The sequence below is a fragment of the Triplophysa rosa genome, linkage group LG16 (assembly GCF_024868665.1).
Source record: "Triplophysa rosa linkage group LG16, Trosa_1v2, whole genome shotgun sequence".
In the NCBI taxonomy this organism is placed as follows: Eukaryota; Metazoa; Chordata; class Actinopteri; order Cypriniformes; family Nemacheilidae; genus Triplophysa; species Triplophysa rosa.
The window spans coordinates 2,033,807-2,050,793 of record NC_079905.1 but is presented as its reverse complement, the minus strand read 5'-3'; the positions used below and the strand labels follow the sequence as shown (position 1 = coordinate 2,050,793).

The 16,987-nt window shown below is 36.9% G+C and overlaps 2 protein-coding genes across 6 annotated transcripts; both read left to right on the top strand.

Annotated features, from left to right (window-relative positions):
• Positions 1-1,404: 1,404 nt before the first annotated feature.
• LOC130567460 (E3 ubiquitin/ISG15 ligase TRIM25-like) lies at positions 1,405-6,239 on the top strand. Its single transcript, XM_057355568.1, has 4 exons — positions 1,405-4,145; positions 4,258-4,353; positions 5,401-5,435; positions 5,705-6,239. The coding sequence occupies exons 1-4, from the start codon at positions 3,594-3,596 to the stop codon at positions 5,823-5,825; spliced, it is 804 nt and encodes a 267-aa protein (XP_057211551.1). The 5' UTR covers positions 1,405-3,593; the 3' UTR covers positions 5,826-6,239.
• A 299-nt stretch (positions 6,240-6,538) lies between these two features.
• LOC130567459 (E3 ubiquitin-protein ligase TRIM39-like) lies at positions 6,539-16,648 on the top strand. Of its 5 annotated transcripts, none has more exons than XM_057355564.1 (8): positions 6,539-6,750; positions 7,386-7,438; positions 14,067-14,620; positions 14,729-14,824; positions 14,997-15,230; positions 15,411-15,549; positions 15,785-15,811; positions 15,942-16,648. In XM_057355564.1, exons 2-8 carry the CDS (start codon positions 7,396-7,398, stop codon positions 16,484-16,486), a joined length of 1,638 nt encoding a protein of 545 aa, XP_057211547.1. In that variant the 5' UTR covers positions 6,539-6,750; positions 7,386-7,395; the 3' UTR covers positions 16,487-16,648. The 5 variants fall into 5 exon arrangements, with proteins under 5 accessions (XP_057211547.1, XP_057211545.1, XP_057211548.1 ...); XM_057355562.1 differs by having other exon boundaries at positions 14,064-14,620; XM_057355565.1 differs by lacking the exon at positions 14,067-14,620 and adding an exon at positions 7,540-8,078.
• Positions 16,649-16,987: the final 339 nt, after the last annotated feature.

The window sequence follows — 16,987 nt, the reverse complement described above, 5'->3', positions numbered from 1 at the left end:
TAAATACTTTGTGTAATATGTGTGTGTGCAGAAGAGGAATTTACATCAAAATTCAAAGTCTAACTTAAAAATCTGTGCTTTAATGTATAATTCTCACATTTGTAATTAATAATAATACTTTATGTAGTTTATATTATTTATTTGAATGAATTAAAAGAGCGGTTTCATGTCTATCCTTGAATCACTTAACTCATCAAGGTTGATGGAGGATATAGAAAGTAATTAGTAATAAGTAATTAAATACTTTTTGAAGAGAGTAACTTGTACAGTAATCTAATTACATTATCGAATGTGTAATTAGTAACTAGTAATTAATTACTTTTTCAGAGTAACTTACCCAACACTGGTTCACTTATCAATTACTCATCCTTGAGTTGTTCCACAAGACCTCCGTTCATCTTCAGAACACAAATGAAGATAGTTTTGTTGAGATTTTATGGGAGAACTTTCTGCTGCCTCATAAACAGCATCACAACGTACAATCAAAGTGCAGAAAGTTATAGACGTTGTTAAAATAGTCGGTGACTTCAGTGGTTTAAACTTCATTTTATGAAGTGATGAGAATACTTTAATAAATAACAACTTTATTCCACACTTTCCATGAGAGCATACAACGCATACACTAGGTGCAGACAGAGAACGTCATGTGAGTCATGTGTAGTGAACGCTGGCCCTGCGTCTGGACAACACCACACACATATGTTGCTTGATCTTGTTGACACGCGTTGGGGACTAATGCGGAAGTGAGGAAATTCTTAAATAAAGTCATTATTTTTGTTTTATTGTGCACAAAAAGTGTTCCTGTCACCTCATAAGGTTTGAGTGGTTGTTGCGTTGCAGTCTATGGGGGTGTCAGAAAGCTCTTAATTTGTGTTCTGAAGATGATGAAGGTCTTATGATCGTGCATTACCCAAGGGTGAGTAAATAATGACGCAATTTTCATTCTACAGCGAGCCATCCCTTTAAATGTGACAATGGTATAGATTTTTAGAGTCATCTATAAATATATGAATGTTTAAAATCAGAGGCATTGGAAGGTAATATCTTGATACTTTGGACAGGTTGTTTTATGGGTTCACTATTAAAGTAAATGTGCAGTAGGATGAAGGTGGTTGGACGCTGGATAACATGGGCGGTGCCAGTGCATGTTCTGTTTAGCCAGTGTATGAAAAATGGTAAATGTGAAATATTAAAAAGGGGAAATTTTGTTGTTTGACTTCATTTAATCTGTAAAACTGATGTAAAACAATAAATATATCTTGAGGCGCAGGGTGAAGTCTGTTATACATGAACAGTGATTTGGGACAAATATAATATAAGTTTATGGAAACTATAGTGGTGGTCAAATATTTTCATACAGCTTGCATAATTTGGAAAAAGTAAAAAAACGAAAAGATTAAGTTTTATTTTTAATTTAGTGCTGCACTGAATATTTAAATATAGTCCATACAGAATAACTGAATTTACAAAAAAAAAATGTACAAAAAGATTTACAAAAATAGTCCAGCTGAAAGGTTTACATGCACAGTTTACATATACACACTGTACAATGTTACCTAAACAATTAATGACAGTTTTAGTTTTTTATGTTAGTTATCAAAGAGTTTTTTGTTTGATCTGAGCTGTTAAACTGTCCACTGGTCTCTAGAAAAACCCTCCAGGTCCTGCAGTCATTGCTTCTGCATCTTCTGCATGTTGAGATCCATCTTTTTACACTGAGGACAATCAAGAAACACAACTTTATTATTCTCAAAGAAGTCAAATGTGTTGTTAAAATTCAGTAGAGGTCATGCTGAGTAAATCTTTTCCACTGCTGAACACAAACACAATAACTGTTTGCTTTCTTCACGAGGTTTTTTAGTGGTTGTGGATTTATTCAGTGGTGTTTTCTGTGTATTGTTTTGGCATTGCCCAATTCTGAAGAGATTGCTTCTCATTTGATCGGAGAGACGATGCCTCTTCTAGATACTATTTCATACCCAACCATGTTACTGACCTAATGCCGTATAGTATCTTTGAACACAAAGACAATTACACTTTTGTTTAGACAAAACACTTTTCCAGATTTTAGTTGCAATAAAATTCAAAATTAGCTTATTTTTTCTTAAAATGATTTTGTTTTGATATGATTCATATGTTCTATTTCAAATACTGTATAACATGGGTTTATGAAATTTGCAAATCAGTACATTCTGTTTTTAATGACATGTTACATATGTCACAACTTTTCCTGATTTGGGGTTTTATGTTAAAGAATTCTCACGTAACGCTGTTGGACCACTCAGAATGAAGAACTCGGGGTTCAGTAAATGATCAGTAAATGATCTCTACTACTTTAGATTTAGGTTTATTTATTCTCCTTCAAAGCCATGTTAGGATTACAAACAAAGTCATTTCTTGTCATGGGAAGTTGTGTTGGCCAGTATAAAACTCTACTAGCACTAAGCACCAGAGAGGAGAAGCAGCGCTTTCTGTTGACCATAAGACACCTGACACGCATGAGCTGTGCACCTGCAAAACAACACGACTTTCCTTAAAGGGACTTTGATGCAAATACGATGTAATGACGTCACTGATGTTCATTTTGTGCGTTTTCTTATCCAGTGACATTTAGTGACTTTCCATTGAACATTGTTGACAGCACTGATTAACTTACTCAGTAACAGCAATATAAAGGCTTTAACTCTATAACCTATCCATCTTTAATCTAACAACAGTATATTTCTTCAGTCAAGTAAACACAGCTGATCTTCACTCACAGGTAAGTGACAGAAATGTGATTGTCCTCAACAGATTTATAATGTTAGTGCTCTTGTTAAGTAGCTTATTGTACAGTTCACACTGGAGTAAGTTTAAACTGCAGATCCACTACATAAAAGCCTAATAAACGAAAAAAGTTATTATAGTAAAAAGAAAGATTTAGTAGGATTAGTCAGTATGTGGAACACATGTTTACAGTTGTTTTTTGAAGGCTGTGGTGATACTTTTTCATGAGATGGTGGGGGCTTGAAACTCATTCCGAGAGGAACAAAATGTTTTTAAGAGTGATTTGATGCTTTACTGTTGGGGAACAATCAGCTCATTTACTGAACGGCGGGAAGAGATATATAGTACCTGTTTAAGTGAGATGAGATACTGTAGGAGGGTGAAGTTTTAGTAAAGCTGTCAGAGACTTACATTTGATGTGGGCATGCAGGTAAAGGTAACTAAATGTAGAGAGATTAGGAGAAGTGTGATTTGGGTTTTCTTTGTTTGATTTAAGACCAGACGTGCTGCTGCATTCAGAATCATTTACATGGGCTTGGTTGTTCTGGCTGTAAGGTCATCCAGCAGGGCATGTTGTAAAGCACATACATAAACCTTTTTACAGTTTAAGAGCAAATTAAAAACTTTTAATTATATTTCAGGTTTTGTAGAGACAGCACTTATAGTTACAATTTTATAGAAGTTTGAATTAAACAAATAGCATGAACTTGAATTTATTTTCAGTTGTTACATCAGATTACACAATTTAATGTGAATTATTTGTCCACATTTTAACTGCATTAAAGCATAATGCAGATTATATATTTTCATAATTTCTCTTTGCCCTGATGTCATCCTCCAGTGATCCAATGACTGAGAGGCTTCTGTGTTCAATCTGTCTGGAAGTGTTCAGTGATCCAGTCAGAACTCCATGTGGACACAACTTCTGTAAGATCTGTCTCAGTACATACTGGAACAACAGTCAAGACTGCAGATGTCCAAACTGTAAAGAAACATTCAAGCAGAGACCTGATCTCAAGATTAATACAACACTCAGAGACGTTGTGGATGAACATAAGAAGAAATGTCATGAAGAACAAGCTGAAGTTGTGTGTGACATCTGTAGTGAAGGAAAGCTGAAGGCTGTGAAGTCGTGTCTGGTGTGTCAGAGCTCTTACTGTGAAACTCACCTGGAGCCTCATTTGAGAGTGTCAGGATTACAGAAACACAAACTGATTGATCCTGTGAAGAATCTGCAGGATTATATATGTCAGAAACATGACAGACCTCTGGAGCTCTTCTGTAGAGATGATCACACATGTGTGTGTCTGTCCTGCGCTGATGGAGATCACAAGAACCACAACACTGTTCCTTTAAGAGAGGAGAGTAAAGAGAAGAAGGTGAGAGTTATTAAGAATAGTAAAGAAACTGTTGATCTAAAAATTTAAATTCAACATTGATTCTTTACAATTCTACGTTACGAATAAATGTGTCTGTGTGTTCTTTCTATAGATTCAGCTGTTAAAGACACAGACAGACGTGCAGCAGATGATCCAAGACAGAATCAAGAAGATTCAAGATATCAAACATTCAGCAGAATTTACAAGAGTGAGTTTAAATAAACCTTTGAAAAAGTTAAAATGTTATGTTCCCTTTCTGTCGGTCTCTCGACGTTGTGTGGAGCCGACAGATGGGGTTCGTCCTTGAGAACCAATCGTTTCCAACTTCTTTAGAAAAGGCCAATGAAATTGGCGAATGAAATTTGCATGCCGGACTCCGCCCCCGGATATCCGGGTATAAAAGGGAGACGGCGCGCTGCATTCATTCACCTTTTGTTCTTCGGAGCCTTCAACTCTACGCCGAATTACTGCTGGACTTTACGACGTGGTGAAGCGGACTGTCCCTTCCTGCAGCGACTTCCCCTGGGTGTCTCGGCAATTCCAGAAGTGTTTGAGTGTTTTTCTCTAAAAGAGCAAATTTTTCCAGCGTGGCATGTCCCGCCGTTCTCCTGGGTGCAATACATTCATCGAGGAGGGGGACGGACACGAGGGCTGCTTCCAGTACACTGGGGCAGATGTTGTGGATTGAGCAGCGAGGGTGATATGAGGATTACTGTGAGCGCTAATCCGTCAACCACCGGCTCGCGGACCATTCACACCTCGTCTCGCTCGTCTGACCGTTCCCCACGAGACGGTCCCACCGTCTTGTTCCTCAACCACGTATTCGGAAACGGTGCGTGATGATATGTCCGTTGCAGCATCGGAGAGTGACTTACTGGCATCTGACTCCGACGATTCCTCGGAGCTCCCTCCCTCGGGGGGTCGAGCCCAGGAAGAAGCGGACGTCAAAAGGTCAGCCATGCTTTCCCGGGCCGCCGGCATTGGGCTGCAGTGCACCGCACTACCTCTCCCAACGCTCGCGGCTGGATACATGGTACCTCGGGCTTGAGAGCGGCTCCAAGCCGCACTCGCCCCCAGTGCTGTGTTCTCCCGGAAGTTCATGAGGAACTTAGTACGACCTGGAACGCCCCCTTTCGGCGCGTGCACGTCAACTAGTTGTTGTTGTTTGTCTTGAATGGTTTCCCACATATGTTACATAAATTGTCTGTAATTAAACATTTTTATCATATTCAGTTGTTTTTATCCTTTTCCTCAGATTTTTCAGTATTTTCCAGTTGAGGAGCAAAAAAAGTAAGTGTTATATTTATTATAATATTTTTATAATTGTTATTTGTTATATTTGCAGTGCATATGTAATAAAAATCTGAATAGAGTGGATTATTACAGTAGTTGCTATAAATAGCCTATTGTACTCCTTAAACAAAATATTACAATGCCTGGAAGTCACTGCTTTGGTCTATGGTTGTTACATTTGTAAACCAATTTGTGATGTGCTAAATGATTAAATGTAATGTTTTGAGACTATCTAAATCCCTCTTTTTTGTCTGTCTTATTCCCAGGGACACCCAAGGCCAACAGACCCAGCCCACCCTGATGCTCATCCTTGCACTGCCTGGGACACCTAAGGCCAACAGGCGCAGCTCCTGTTCTCTTTTTGCCATATGTATTTATCTACTTTAGCAATACAAAATTGTGAAATGCACTATAGAAATAATTTTGACTTTGGATCCTCACACCACCTGGTAATAGTAGGAAACCCACGCCATTTGGAGAGATCAGCATTGTTTTTTTCTTGCTGGCAAGGATTTGCTTTTTGCAAATTACAACTTAACCTTGGTGTAGGCCTTGCTATGAGAGACTAGTTTTTGCTGGACTTTTTTACAATTGTACATTTGTACAAAGTACCTGAAATATTTCTGTATTTATATTTAAAGTTAAGGCAAATTATTTGGTTGGTTTTGTTAAGATGTTTCAATTTATAAAAAAAATCACCAACACAATATTAATTATACACTTGATTTCATGAATTTAGTATTGTAATGAACAATATTGACCATTTTGTGAACATTGAATAAATGTAATTTGTTGTTTAACAATAAACTGTTTGCTTTGTATTTGCTTTTAGTATTTCTGCTTATTAAAATATCTGAATAGCAAATATAAACTGTGAAATGGTGCCTTGAAGCACCCAAGATGGTTCCAGACCATTTTAATAAAAGGGATCCCCAAGAAGCCTTGAGGGTTCCTCAGAGAACTGCCCTTCGTGAAGCGGTGCCTTGAGTTTCACCTGAGGGTTCTGCCGGCGTGGCAATGTGAAGAACCCCAAATGGTTCCTCAAAGTACCTTTAATTTTTGCAGTGTAGGTCTGAAGATCTGTCTCGAGATAAAACACTTAATACAGACTGACACACAAACACATCTTTATAAATGTGATCTGTTTCACATCCATGTGTCAATATGGGTGGAGTTATGTTGTCACTGTAGCCGTAAGAGAAAGTGAAAGTAACTCGATGAACAACGATATACAGGCATTAACTAAGTTAATTCTTTCATTTAACAACAGAATATTTCTTTGTAAGAGTGAACACAGCTGATCATCACTCAGGTAAGAGACAGAAATATAACACAGATTGTCCTCAACAGTTTTATAATGTTAGAGATCGGGTTAAGTTGCTTGTACGTCAAACTGGAGTAAGTTTGACTGAAGCACGCTTGAACAGGTCTAAAACAAACAAAACATAACATAAATTGGTTGTCTTCTACACTGAAATGTTATCAGAACTGTATTCAAAGTTTATTATTTAAAAGCAAATTTAGTGTTATTTTGTCACGATGATACAGCAGTGAATATGACCTGCACATGTGCGGATTAAATAAATGCATACAGCTGTAAATCTCATTTTTACAACAACATTAAGTTGTATCTGACCTTATATTTGTGAATTTTGTGAGATTATTTTTAGTTTGAGACGAGTACATCTAAAAAAACAGCAGGTCAAAGTTCAAACTGTAAGCAGGAAGCAGAGACTTTATGAGGGTGTTCGGCAAGGAACATTTTTTACAGAAAGTAGTGAAGCTGCCATATAGATATATAGTAGAGTTTGATATATGAAATGATGACACGAAGAACAAGTAATCATATAATGTAATGCAAAAATCAGGATCAGGATATTTATAATCCAAAAAGACCACCTTTAAAAAAATAATTTGATGCCTATTAATCTGAGAAGTTTTAAACAGGTGAAATTCAATGGCAGAATCTCCATCAACCAGGAGTCTAGACCGGCCTCAATGTAAGTCAGTAACTATGATTTAGTGCATGAATGACTGCTTAAATTGTGTTTGAAAATCAGGCATATACAGTGAGTGATATATTTTTATCTTTTTCTTTTTGCAGTGATGTCATCCTCCAGTGATCCAATGACTGAGAGGATTCTGTGTTCAATCTGTCTGGAAGTGTTCAGTGATCCAGTCAGCACTCCATGTGGACACAACTTCTGTAAGATCTGTCTCAGTACATACTGGAACAACAGTCAAGACTGCAGATGTCCAAACTGTAAAGAAACATTCAAGCAGAGACCTGATCTCAAGATTAATACAACACTCAGAGACGTTGTGGATGAACATAAGAAGAAATGTCATGAAGAACAAGCTGAAGTTGTGTGTGACATCTGTAGTGAAGGAAAGCTGAAGGCTGTGAAGTCGTGTCTGGTGTGTCAGAGCTCTTACTGTGAAACTCACCTGGAGCCTCATTTGAGAGTGTCAGGATTACAGAAACACAAACTGATTGATCCTGTGAAGAATCTGCAGGATTATATATGTCAGAAACATGACAGACCTCTGGAGCTCTTCTGTAGAGATGATCACACATGTGTGTGTCTGTCCTGCGCTGATGGAGATCACAAGAATCACAACACTGTTCCTTTAAGAGAGGTGAGTATACTGTCAAGTGCTAAAATGTTTTTTATGCTGTAACTCATCTTTAAAGATTATTGAGTAAAAAACACCCCACCATGTTTAATCATGTTTTAATTTGCTCTGTTATGTCAGTCTGAACTTCACGAGATGATGGAGGAGAGGCAAAGAGCAGCAGAGAGACGGTATGATGTCATTAAAGATCTGAAGGAGGAGATCACTGAACTGAAGAAGAGAAACACTGAGCAGCAGCAGCAGATCTCAGACACTGAAGATAATCTCCACCTCATGGTCTGTAGATCTCTCTCGTCATACAGGCACTTTCATATTTTAGGAGACTTCATGGAGTTTTATTAGTTATATTTACATTCACATTACAATTTTTATAAATATTACTTTTCTAAGTTTGTGTTAATTGTTCACGGCATAAACGTTTAATCATTTTGTTACTGTTAACTTTTGACACGTTGGTGAATGTACACGGGTCTGTAACTGCGGGGACATTTCCACGCCTCTAAACATGACGCGGCACAAAACGAAACGTGATTGGTTGCTTTACCTGTCAGTCATATGTCTTGGTACCATGCTGTACTATCTGAGCTACAGGAACATATATTTATTGAAATACTGCATCAATGTTGCAAATGAAGTTTCTTTGTGAGCAAAAAATACAAACGAGTAAGATTGATGACAGATAGTAGCACCCTGTCTACACCGTAAAGTGTTTTTTTACAATATGTTTTACTGTATAGAAGCTTTGTGGTATTTTAAAATACGACAAAAAATAAGTACTGTAATTCATTTTACAGTATAAATACACTGCAAGTTAATATACAGTATGCCGTAAACTATTGTAGTTTTTAACAGTAATTTTATTGTGGTTTAAAATTAAGCAGCTTGCTGATTTGTTTCCAGTAATATATTGTTGATTTTACGGGAATTTCTTTTACAGTATACACCGCACGTGAGCGGCGTGATGTGATGAGAATAAAAAAATATAAAGCCCATTATAAGCAGAAATTCTGTCTCCACATCATGCGGCACGGGCACGGGCTGTAAGAGTACAACACTTTTCAAATAATGTGTATAGTCAAGATCAGAGAGATCCATGTCGAAAGATCCATGTTGAGAGATCAGATTTTTAACTGTAGATGTTATTCTGGTTAATCTCAGGACAGTCTGGTAATTGTTAAGATTTTTGCTGATATGTCACACAAGATACATGTGGATCACTGGTGTATTTTGTTTTTTAGGAAAAACATCAGAAACACTTGAGTCGTCTGCAGAAGTCTTCATCTGACGGTTCTTTTAAGTTCTGGTTCCTGGTTGTGGGACTTGTCCTGTGTTTGTTGTCTGCTTATTTTTTTCAGGTTTACAAAGACATGCAACGCCGTGAAGCTGGTAGGTGAAGATGAAATACACTGAGTTTATTGTTCTACCAACTGAGCTACAGGAACATATATTTATTTAAATACTGCATCAATGTTGCAAATGAAGTTTCTTTGTGAGCAAAGAATATGAACAAATAAGGCAACTGTTGACAGAAGAGAGCAAAGTTTTTTTTTAAGTAACAGACTCAGAGAGATCCATGTTGAAAGATTCATGTTGTGAGATCAGATTTTTGACTGTAGATTTTATTCTGGCTAATCTCAGGACAGTCTGGTAATTGTTAAAGTTTCTGCTGAAATGCTGCACAAGATACACATGAAATAACCGGTGTCTTTCCTCAGAAACATTAGAAAGAGTTGAGTCGTCAAAAATGAAAATCACTGAACTGAAGAAGAGAATCAATGAGATGGACGTACTCTTGCGACGCTGTATAGCTGGTTAGTGAAATTGCCAATACACTCCACAGAGTTTAAAATATATATGAAATATTAATTTGAATGTAAGATTTTAAAACTGATGTTTTGAACTTCCAAGACTTTTTATTGTTAAGACCACATTATGGGAAATTATGGGTTTTATGATGACAGATATACTGTATGTCGGATTTTTCTTTTGCTCTTATTATTTTCAGAGTGTAGAAATGATTCAAGATAGCACTAACATTAAGTACAAAGCACAAAATTACAATAAAAGAAAATAAGAGAATCCAAAGAGCAAATAAATAAAGAGAGATTTTTGCGATCATAAAGGGAAGTGCGGTTGTGTTTAATCGCGTGACTGGTTTGCCCATAGTTTATTACAGGTTGATGTTTGGGTGGTTAATCTGCCGCCGCGCAGCTAGTTTCGTACAAAAGATGGTGCTTTAGCTATAGGCAAACATATAACACGTGTTTATGTGCTTGTTTTTATGATCCTATAATCACACTGGCATCCTTCTTTACTCTCAGCAGCAAATCATTTTTGCCTCTGTTATTTTATTAACATTAAACTTAAGCGACTCGTCCATGGCACAGTCATAACTTCTGCCCTGGCACAAAAAATTTAAATCACAACACCCCCCTGCTATGGATTTTTGTTTAACATTTGAAAAACACACAACAAGCAGAAAGTTAAATCATAAGACATCATGAGGTTAGTTGAAAGAGGGGTAGTTACACTTTTAACGTCCAAATCTAAATGAAGTTCTAAAAGTAGGTTTAGGAAGAGACTAAACATTCAGTCCTGTATATAAGCGGCAGTCCCTGTGGCCCTCGCTACAGTTTTTTGGGCATCCTTCATTTTCCTCGTCTCCTCCTCTGCTCTTATTCTTCCTCTGTGCAGTTCTATGGGGGTGGGGGGTGATGGGAGGAGCTTGGGGCTGGAGCCCAGTCTCGGGTTCGATCACCCTTTGAGGACAGTAAACCAAGTTTGTTTATCATAAACTTTTAAAACTGAATTGGGCAAACCTATGGGGAAAAATCACTTACAGTCAGAAGCTACAACATATTAAACATACATTTTTAGAGCATTTTAGATTTCTAGGTTTAGAGGTACTGTAAGATACTGAAAGATAAAATGTTAATGCTCTTTGGTTGCATGTTTTTGTGAGAGTGTTTGAGTGAAATAAATTTATCTATTAAAACTGTTACTTTCAGTTTTGCCATTTGATCCTGTAAATATTACCACACACACGCACGATTTAAAAGCTTGTTTCCCCGTGGGGACCTGCATTTTGGACACGAGTCCCCATAAGTTGGTGTGCATTCAGGTTTAAGTCCCCACCGGGATATAAAAACAAGGCCACACTCATTGATCAGAGAAAACATGATGCAAAACATTTTATACAAGCTGCTTGTTTATACTGCATATATAATCCATGTCAGAGATGTGCTGATGTTTTGTTGTTGTTTGTCTGTACAGAATTGAATTCGAAGAAGAAGGATTATTCAGGCACATTTTGTCAAGCGATTACTTCACTCATGTACTACAATACTTTACATTTATATACTGACACATTATTCATTAAACATCACAAACATCATCATCATCAGTTGTGATTGATATTCTCTGATCTCTCTCAGGGGATGTGGCTCTGGACCCTGATGTCTCTCTGTCTCTGAGTGTAAAGCCACAGAAGGTGGGTGTGTTTGTGGATTATGAGGAGGGTTTGGTCTCCTTCTATGATGTGGAGAACAGATCTCATATCTACTCTTTCACTGATCAATCCTTCACTGAGAAACTCTATCCATATTGTAGCCTGTGTTTTAATGATAAAGGTAAAAACCCAGAGCCGTTGATCATCACACCTGTCAATTATGATCAATAGATATAAAGTGTCAAAATATATGAGTGTTTACGATAAAGTGTTTTCATTTAATTAAAGAATAAATGTACAGAAATGTTTTGTTGTACACCCATTACAAAGTTTCTTCACATCATGTTAACTCTAGGTTGAACTAATCATTTTAGTGATCAGAAATGTGAAGAGATGTGTTTTATCGCACTCTGTTACTGGTGTTTGGTAAGGCAATCAAAACGATCACTATTTGGTACTTATTGTGACTCATTGGGTCCTCTTAAGTGTGAACTTTGCAGTTAGTTCTTCCTTTAGTGAACTTGTTTTGTCCAATAATTTGATAATTTTTCTATAAAGCTTGGAGTTTTCTTATGTATTAAAAACTCCTTAGCACTTGATGTGTTAATGTTAACACACTGTTTTGTGTCAATTATTTAACACATTATGTGTTACTTTCAACACACATTGTGTTGATTTCTGACACTAGTTGTGATGAAAGTAATACAAAACGTGTTGTCCCAAGAATTAACACATTATGTGTTCAGTTAAGGACAGCACATTAGTTACTCACTCTCACGTCATTCCAAACATGTACCGTGTGACTTTCTTCTGCAAGAAATATCTTGATCAAAAGAAGATATTTTGAAGAACATTGGTAACTAAACAACACTGAACCCTATTGACCCCATCAAATGAACACAAAACCACTGAGACATTTCTCAAAATATCTTCTTTTGTGTTGCACAGAAGAAACAGTCATACAGGTTTTGAACGACGTGAGGGTGAAGATTTTTCTGTTTATGATTTTCTACTTACAAACTGTGTTTCTCCTTGCTTGTGAACTATTAAACATTTTATTATACATTTTGACTCTGTGTTATGTGTGGATTAAGAATACAGAGTGGTTTTAAACTCATTTTTACTATTCTGGTGATGGATGGTTAAAAATATACTCTACAGTAAGCAGGAAGGTTTGTCTGCACATTCACTGCAGGTGAATAACAACAAGTGAAGCTGCAGTAACTACAAATGGCACCGTATGATTCTGTAGAACAATAAAATGAATTCTTAGTGAATGTCGCCCTCTGCTGGACACGACTGACAATGATTATTTAACTCTAATTTTATAAGAGCGTTTTGACACGTCTGTGTTTTTATAAACCGCTTCTGCGAACTGAACGTCCATTATAAACTGCTGTTTTACAGGTTTGTCAAGTCTAATGTGAGTTTATACACATCTGAACTTACAGTGGCCCATATACACTATTTCCCACATTTACTGTATCTCTAAAAAAATATTTTTATAATGAATTCATGTTTTAAAACACGTTGTTCTGGGGACAAAAAAGGTTACATCTGTTGTAAGTCTGATGTTCTCTCTTCTGATAGAACACTCGGTGTAAAACACGTGGACACACGTACACATTATACAAGTGACGTCACCGCTGTGTTGGTGAAAGTGAAATGATCAACGATAGAGGCTGTAGCCTAACTAAAACATCTGCTTTCAATTTAACAACAGAATATTTCTTCAGACATTGTAAGAGTGAACACAGCTGATCTCACAAGTAAGTGACAGAAATACTGTATAACACAGATTGTCTTCGACTGATATAAAAAATTATAAAGTTAGTGTTCAAGTAACCTACTACAGTATGTGGAAAGTTGGATTTTAGTGATTTTGGCATGTCAAATACTCAACTGTTTGGTTGTTTACTACTTAAATGTTATTGAAATTGAATTCAAAGTTTCTTATTGGTGGGTAAAGCAAAGTCATTTGGTCGTTTTTTAACACGACTTGACTAAAGAAACAGGAAGTTAATGACAGACTGAATAAGGATTCTGCAGGTGTAAATCACATTTACAGAAAACAAGCTGAAATCATTCTTATAGTTTTTTAATCTGTTAAAAAACAAAAAGAGCTGAATAATATTTTATGTTTATATGGGACCTACAGTATTGAGTGTTTCTCAAAGAACATCTTACCTTCAGAATATATTTCAAGACTTAATGGTCTTTCAAAATTCTTACATTATACAGTCTTATATTTTTACATTTATATTTTTAATATAGTATTGTTTCATGGGAAACTATGCAATGTTTGGTTGCCAACATAATGTCATAACGTGTTGTGATTTTTGTTTTTAAATGACCTCAACAGGGAAAGATCATTGACAGAATCTTCATCAACGTCACCAAAAAGAAGAGAAACCAGAAGACAGAGTATAAATCAACCCCCAAGTGAGTCAGTAACTCAGAATAAAATGAATTACTACTCTCATATTGTAAATGCTTGATAATCAGAAATGTTGGTGATGTATTTTCATCATTTCTCTTTGCAGTGATGTCATCCTCCAGTGATCCAATGACTGAGAGGCTTCTGTGTTCAATCTGTCTGGAAGTGTTCAGTGATCCAGTCAGCACTCCATGTGGACACAACTTCTGTAAGATCTGTCTCAGTACATACTGGAACAACAGTCAAGACTGCAGATGTCCAAACTGTAAAGAAACATTCAAGCAGAGACCTGATCTCAAGATTAATACAACACTCAGAGACGTTGTGGATGAACATAAGAAGAAATGTCATGAAGAACAAGCTGAAGTTGTGTGTGACATCTGTAGTGAAGGAAAGCTGAAGGCTGTGAAGTCGTGTCTGGTGTGTCAGAGCTCTTACTGTGAAACTCACCTGGAGCCTCATTTGAGAGTGTCAGGATTACAGAAACACAAACTGATTGATCCTGTGAAGAATCTGCAGGATTATATATGTCAGAAACATGACAGACCTCTGGAGCTCTTCTGTAGAGATGATCACACACGTGTGTGTCTCATCTGCACTGTGACGGATCACAAGAACCACAACTTTGTTTCTGTAAAGGATGAGGGTGAAGAGAGGAAGGTGAGAGTTATTAACAATATTACAGAAACAGTTCATAAAAAATAATATGCAACATTTATTCATCAAAGTTCTGTATTATGTTCAAATGTGTTTTTGTTGTTCTTTTAGATTCAGAAGTTAAAGACACAGACAGACGTGCAGCAGATGATTCAAGACAGAATCAAGAAGATTCAAGATATCAAACATTCAACAGAACTCAGAAGAGTGAGTTTAGAAACTATTGAAGATGATCAATGTTTAATATGTCATGTTTTGATTTCTAAATAACTTGAACATAATGAATTGTATGAATTGAACATAACACGGTTATTTGTTGTTGTTGTTTTTTTTGTTGAATGTTATTTGTTATTTGTTGTTGTTTGATGTGGTTGACCAGAGAAACACAGAGAAGGAGAAAGCAGCCAGTGTGGCGGTCTTCAGTGATCTCATGCGCTCCATTGAGAGATGTCAGTCTGAACTGCTGGAGATGATGGAGGAGAAGCAGAAAGCAGCAGAGAAACATGATGAAGATGTCATTAAAGATCTGGAGCAGGAGATCACTGAACTGAAGAAGAGAAACATTGAGCTGGAGCAGATCTCACACACTCAACATCATCTACAGCTCATACAGGTCCCTACATCTCTCTCGTCAATCATACAGCTTGTTGTTTAGTTGTTCTCAAAATGTGTCTCAAGTAACTGTAGCAAATCGATTGAGATCACAGGGTCTATTTGTGATATTTGAGATACTGAAGAATCTCATGTGAGGTGTTTTCTCTCTATGCTGACGTTCTTCTCTCTTCTGCCTTAGATTCACTCATCCATCTGCAGGCCTTTAAACATGAAGAACTGTCCTGAGATCAGTATGAAGAGTCACGTGAGTGTGGAGAAAGTGAGGAGATGTCTGACTCGACTGCAGGAGACTCTACAGGAGAAACTCAGTGAAGCTGGTAGGTGAACATCAAACACACTGATCAGAGATTATTTTCATGTCAACTGTCCTAAAACCCACAAACAGTGCTCATCCTACACAAAGCGATAGAGCTCCTTCAGATTTAATACTTGATCCTTTAAACATCAGCACACACAAACATTGATCAGAGAGAAACATGATGTAAATCCTTTTATAGAAGCTTGAAGCTTGTTTTTAAATGCAAATATATTTATTGTCATGTGTCTGTACAGTGTTGAAGTGGATGCAGCAGTATGCAGGTACAGTGTGTCATCTGCTCTCTTCACTCATATACTACAATACTTTACATTTATATACTGACACATATTCATTAAACATCACAAACATCATCATCATCAGTTGTGATTGATATTCTCTGATCTCTCTCAGTGGATGTGACTCTGGATCCTCATACAGCTCATCCTGAACTCATTCTGTCTGATGATGAGAAACAAGTGAGACATGGAGGCATTAGACATAAACTCCCAGACAACCCAAAGAGATTTTGCAGGTCTCTCATTGTTCTGGGAAAGGAGGGATTCTCATCAGGGAGATTTTATTATGAGGTTCAGGTGAAGGGAAAGAGTGAATGGAGTTTAGGAGTGGTCAGAGAATCTGTTAACAGGAAGGGATTCATCACACTGACACCAGATGATGGATTCTGGACTGTGATTCTAAGGAATAAGAATGAATATGACGCTCTCGCTGATCCCTCTGTCTCTCTGTCTCTGAGAGTAAAGCCACTGAAGGTGGGTGTGTTTGTGGATTATGAGGAGGGTTTGGTCTCCTTCTATGATGTGGAGAACAGATCTCATATCTACTCTTTCACTGATCAATCCTTCACTGAGAAACTCTATCCATTTTTTAACCCATGTACTAATGACGAAGGTAAAAACTCAGAGCCATTGATCATCACACCTGTCAGTCAGTTATAATTCATGAAATTATCAAACAAACATAAGATGGAAATAACAATTTCTATTGTTAACACTAGAAAGACATGTGTAAACTAAATGCGCTGTAAGTCACTTTGGATGAAAGCGTCTGCCAAATGCATAAATGTAAATGTAAATAAAATATTGCATTTTAAATAAAAAGAAGAATCATATTTGTTTGTTTTGAAGCGAGTTTTATTTATTCTTAAAGGTGAAGGGGTGTTGTGTTGGGTGATTTCAGATGACTAGAAACAGTCCTGCAGGTATTGTGCTATGAATAGTCAGTGTCTCTAGAACACGCACACACGCACACGCGCACAACCACACACACACACACACACACACCTAAGAGACTTGAGTCACTATGTTTGAAAATATAAATCTGAGTTTCTATTTGTTGAACAGTTTTTAGCTGCTGCTGTCTTTCTTGTGTTGTTGTTATAAGTGAGCGAGTCATTTCAAGACTATTGACCGTCAAAGTAAATGCTTGAAGAGATGAAA

Excerpts from the sequence above, each read along its gene's own strand:
- LOC130567460 (XM_057355568.1), top strand. The coding sequence starts at position 3,594 with ATGTCATCCTCCAGTGATCCAATGACTGAGAGGCTTCTGTGTTCAATC. Across the intron at positions 4,146-4,257 it reads AGGAGAGTAAAGAGAAGAAG|ATTCAGCTGTTAAAGACACA; the intron begins GTGAGAGTTATT and ends TTCTTTCTATAG. Across the intron at positions 4,354-5,400 it reads ATTCAGCAGAATTTACAAGA|ATTTTTCAGTATTTTCCAGT; the intron begins GTGAGTTTAAAT and ends CCTTTTCCTCAG.
- LOC130567459 (XM_057355562.1), top strand. The coding sequence starts at position 7,396 with ATGGCAGAATCTCCATCAACCAGGAGTCTAGACCGGCCTCAAT. Across the intron at positions 7,439-14,063 it reads GAGTCTAGACCGGCCTCAAT|CAGTGATGTCATCCTCCAGT; the intron begins GTAAGTCAGTAA and ends CATTTCTCTTTG. Across the intron at positions 15,812-15,941 it reads GTGGATGCAGCAGTATGCAG|TGGATGTGACTCTGGATCCT; the intron begins GTACAGTGTGTC and ends GATCTCTCTCAG.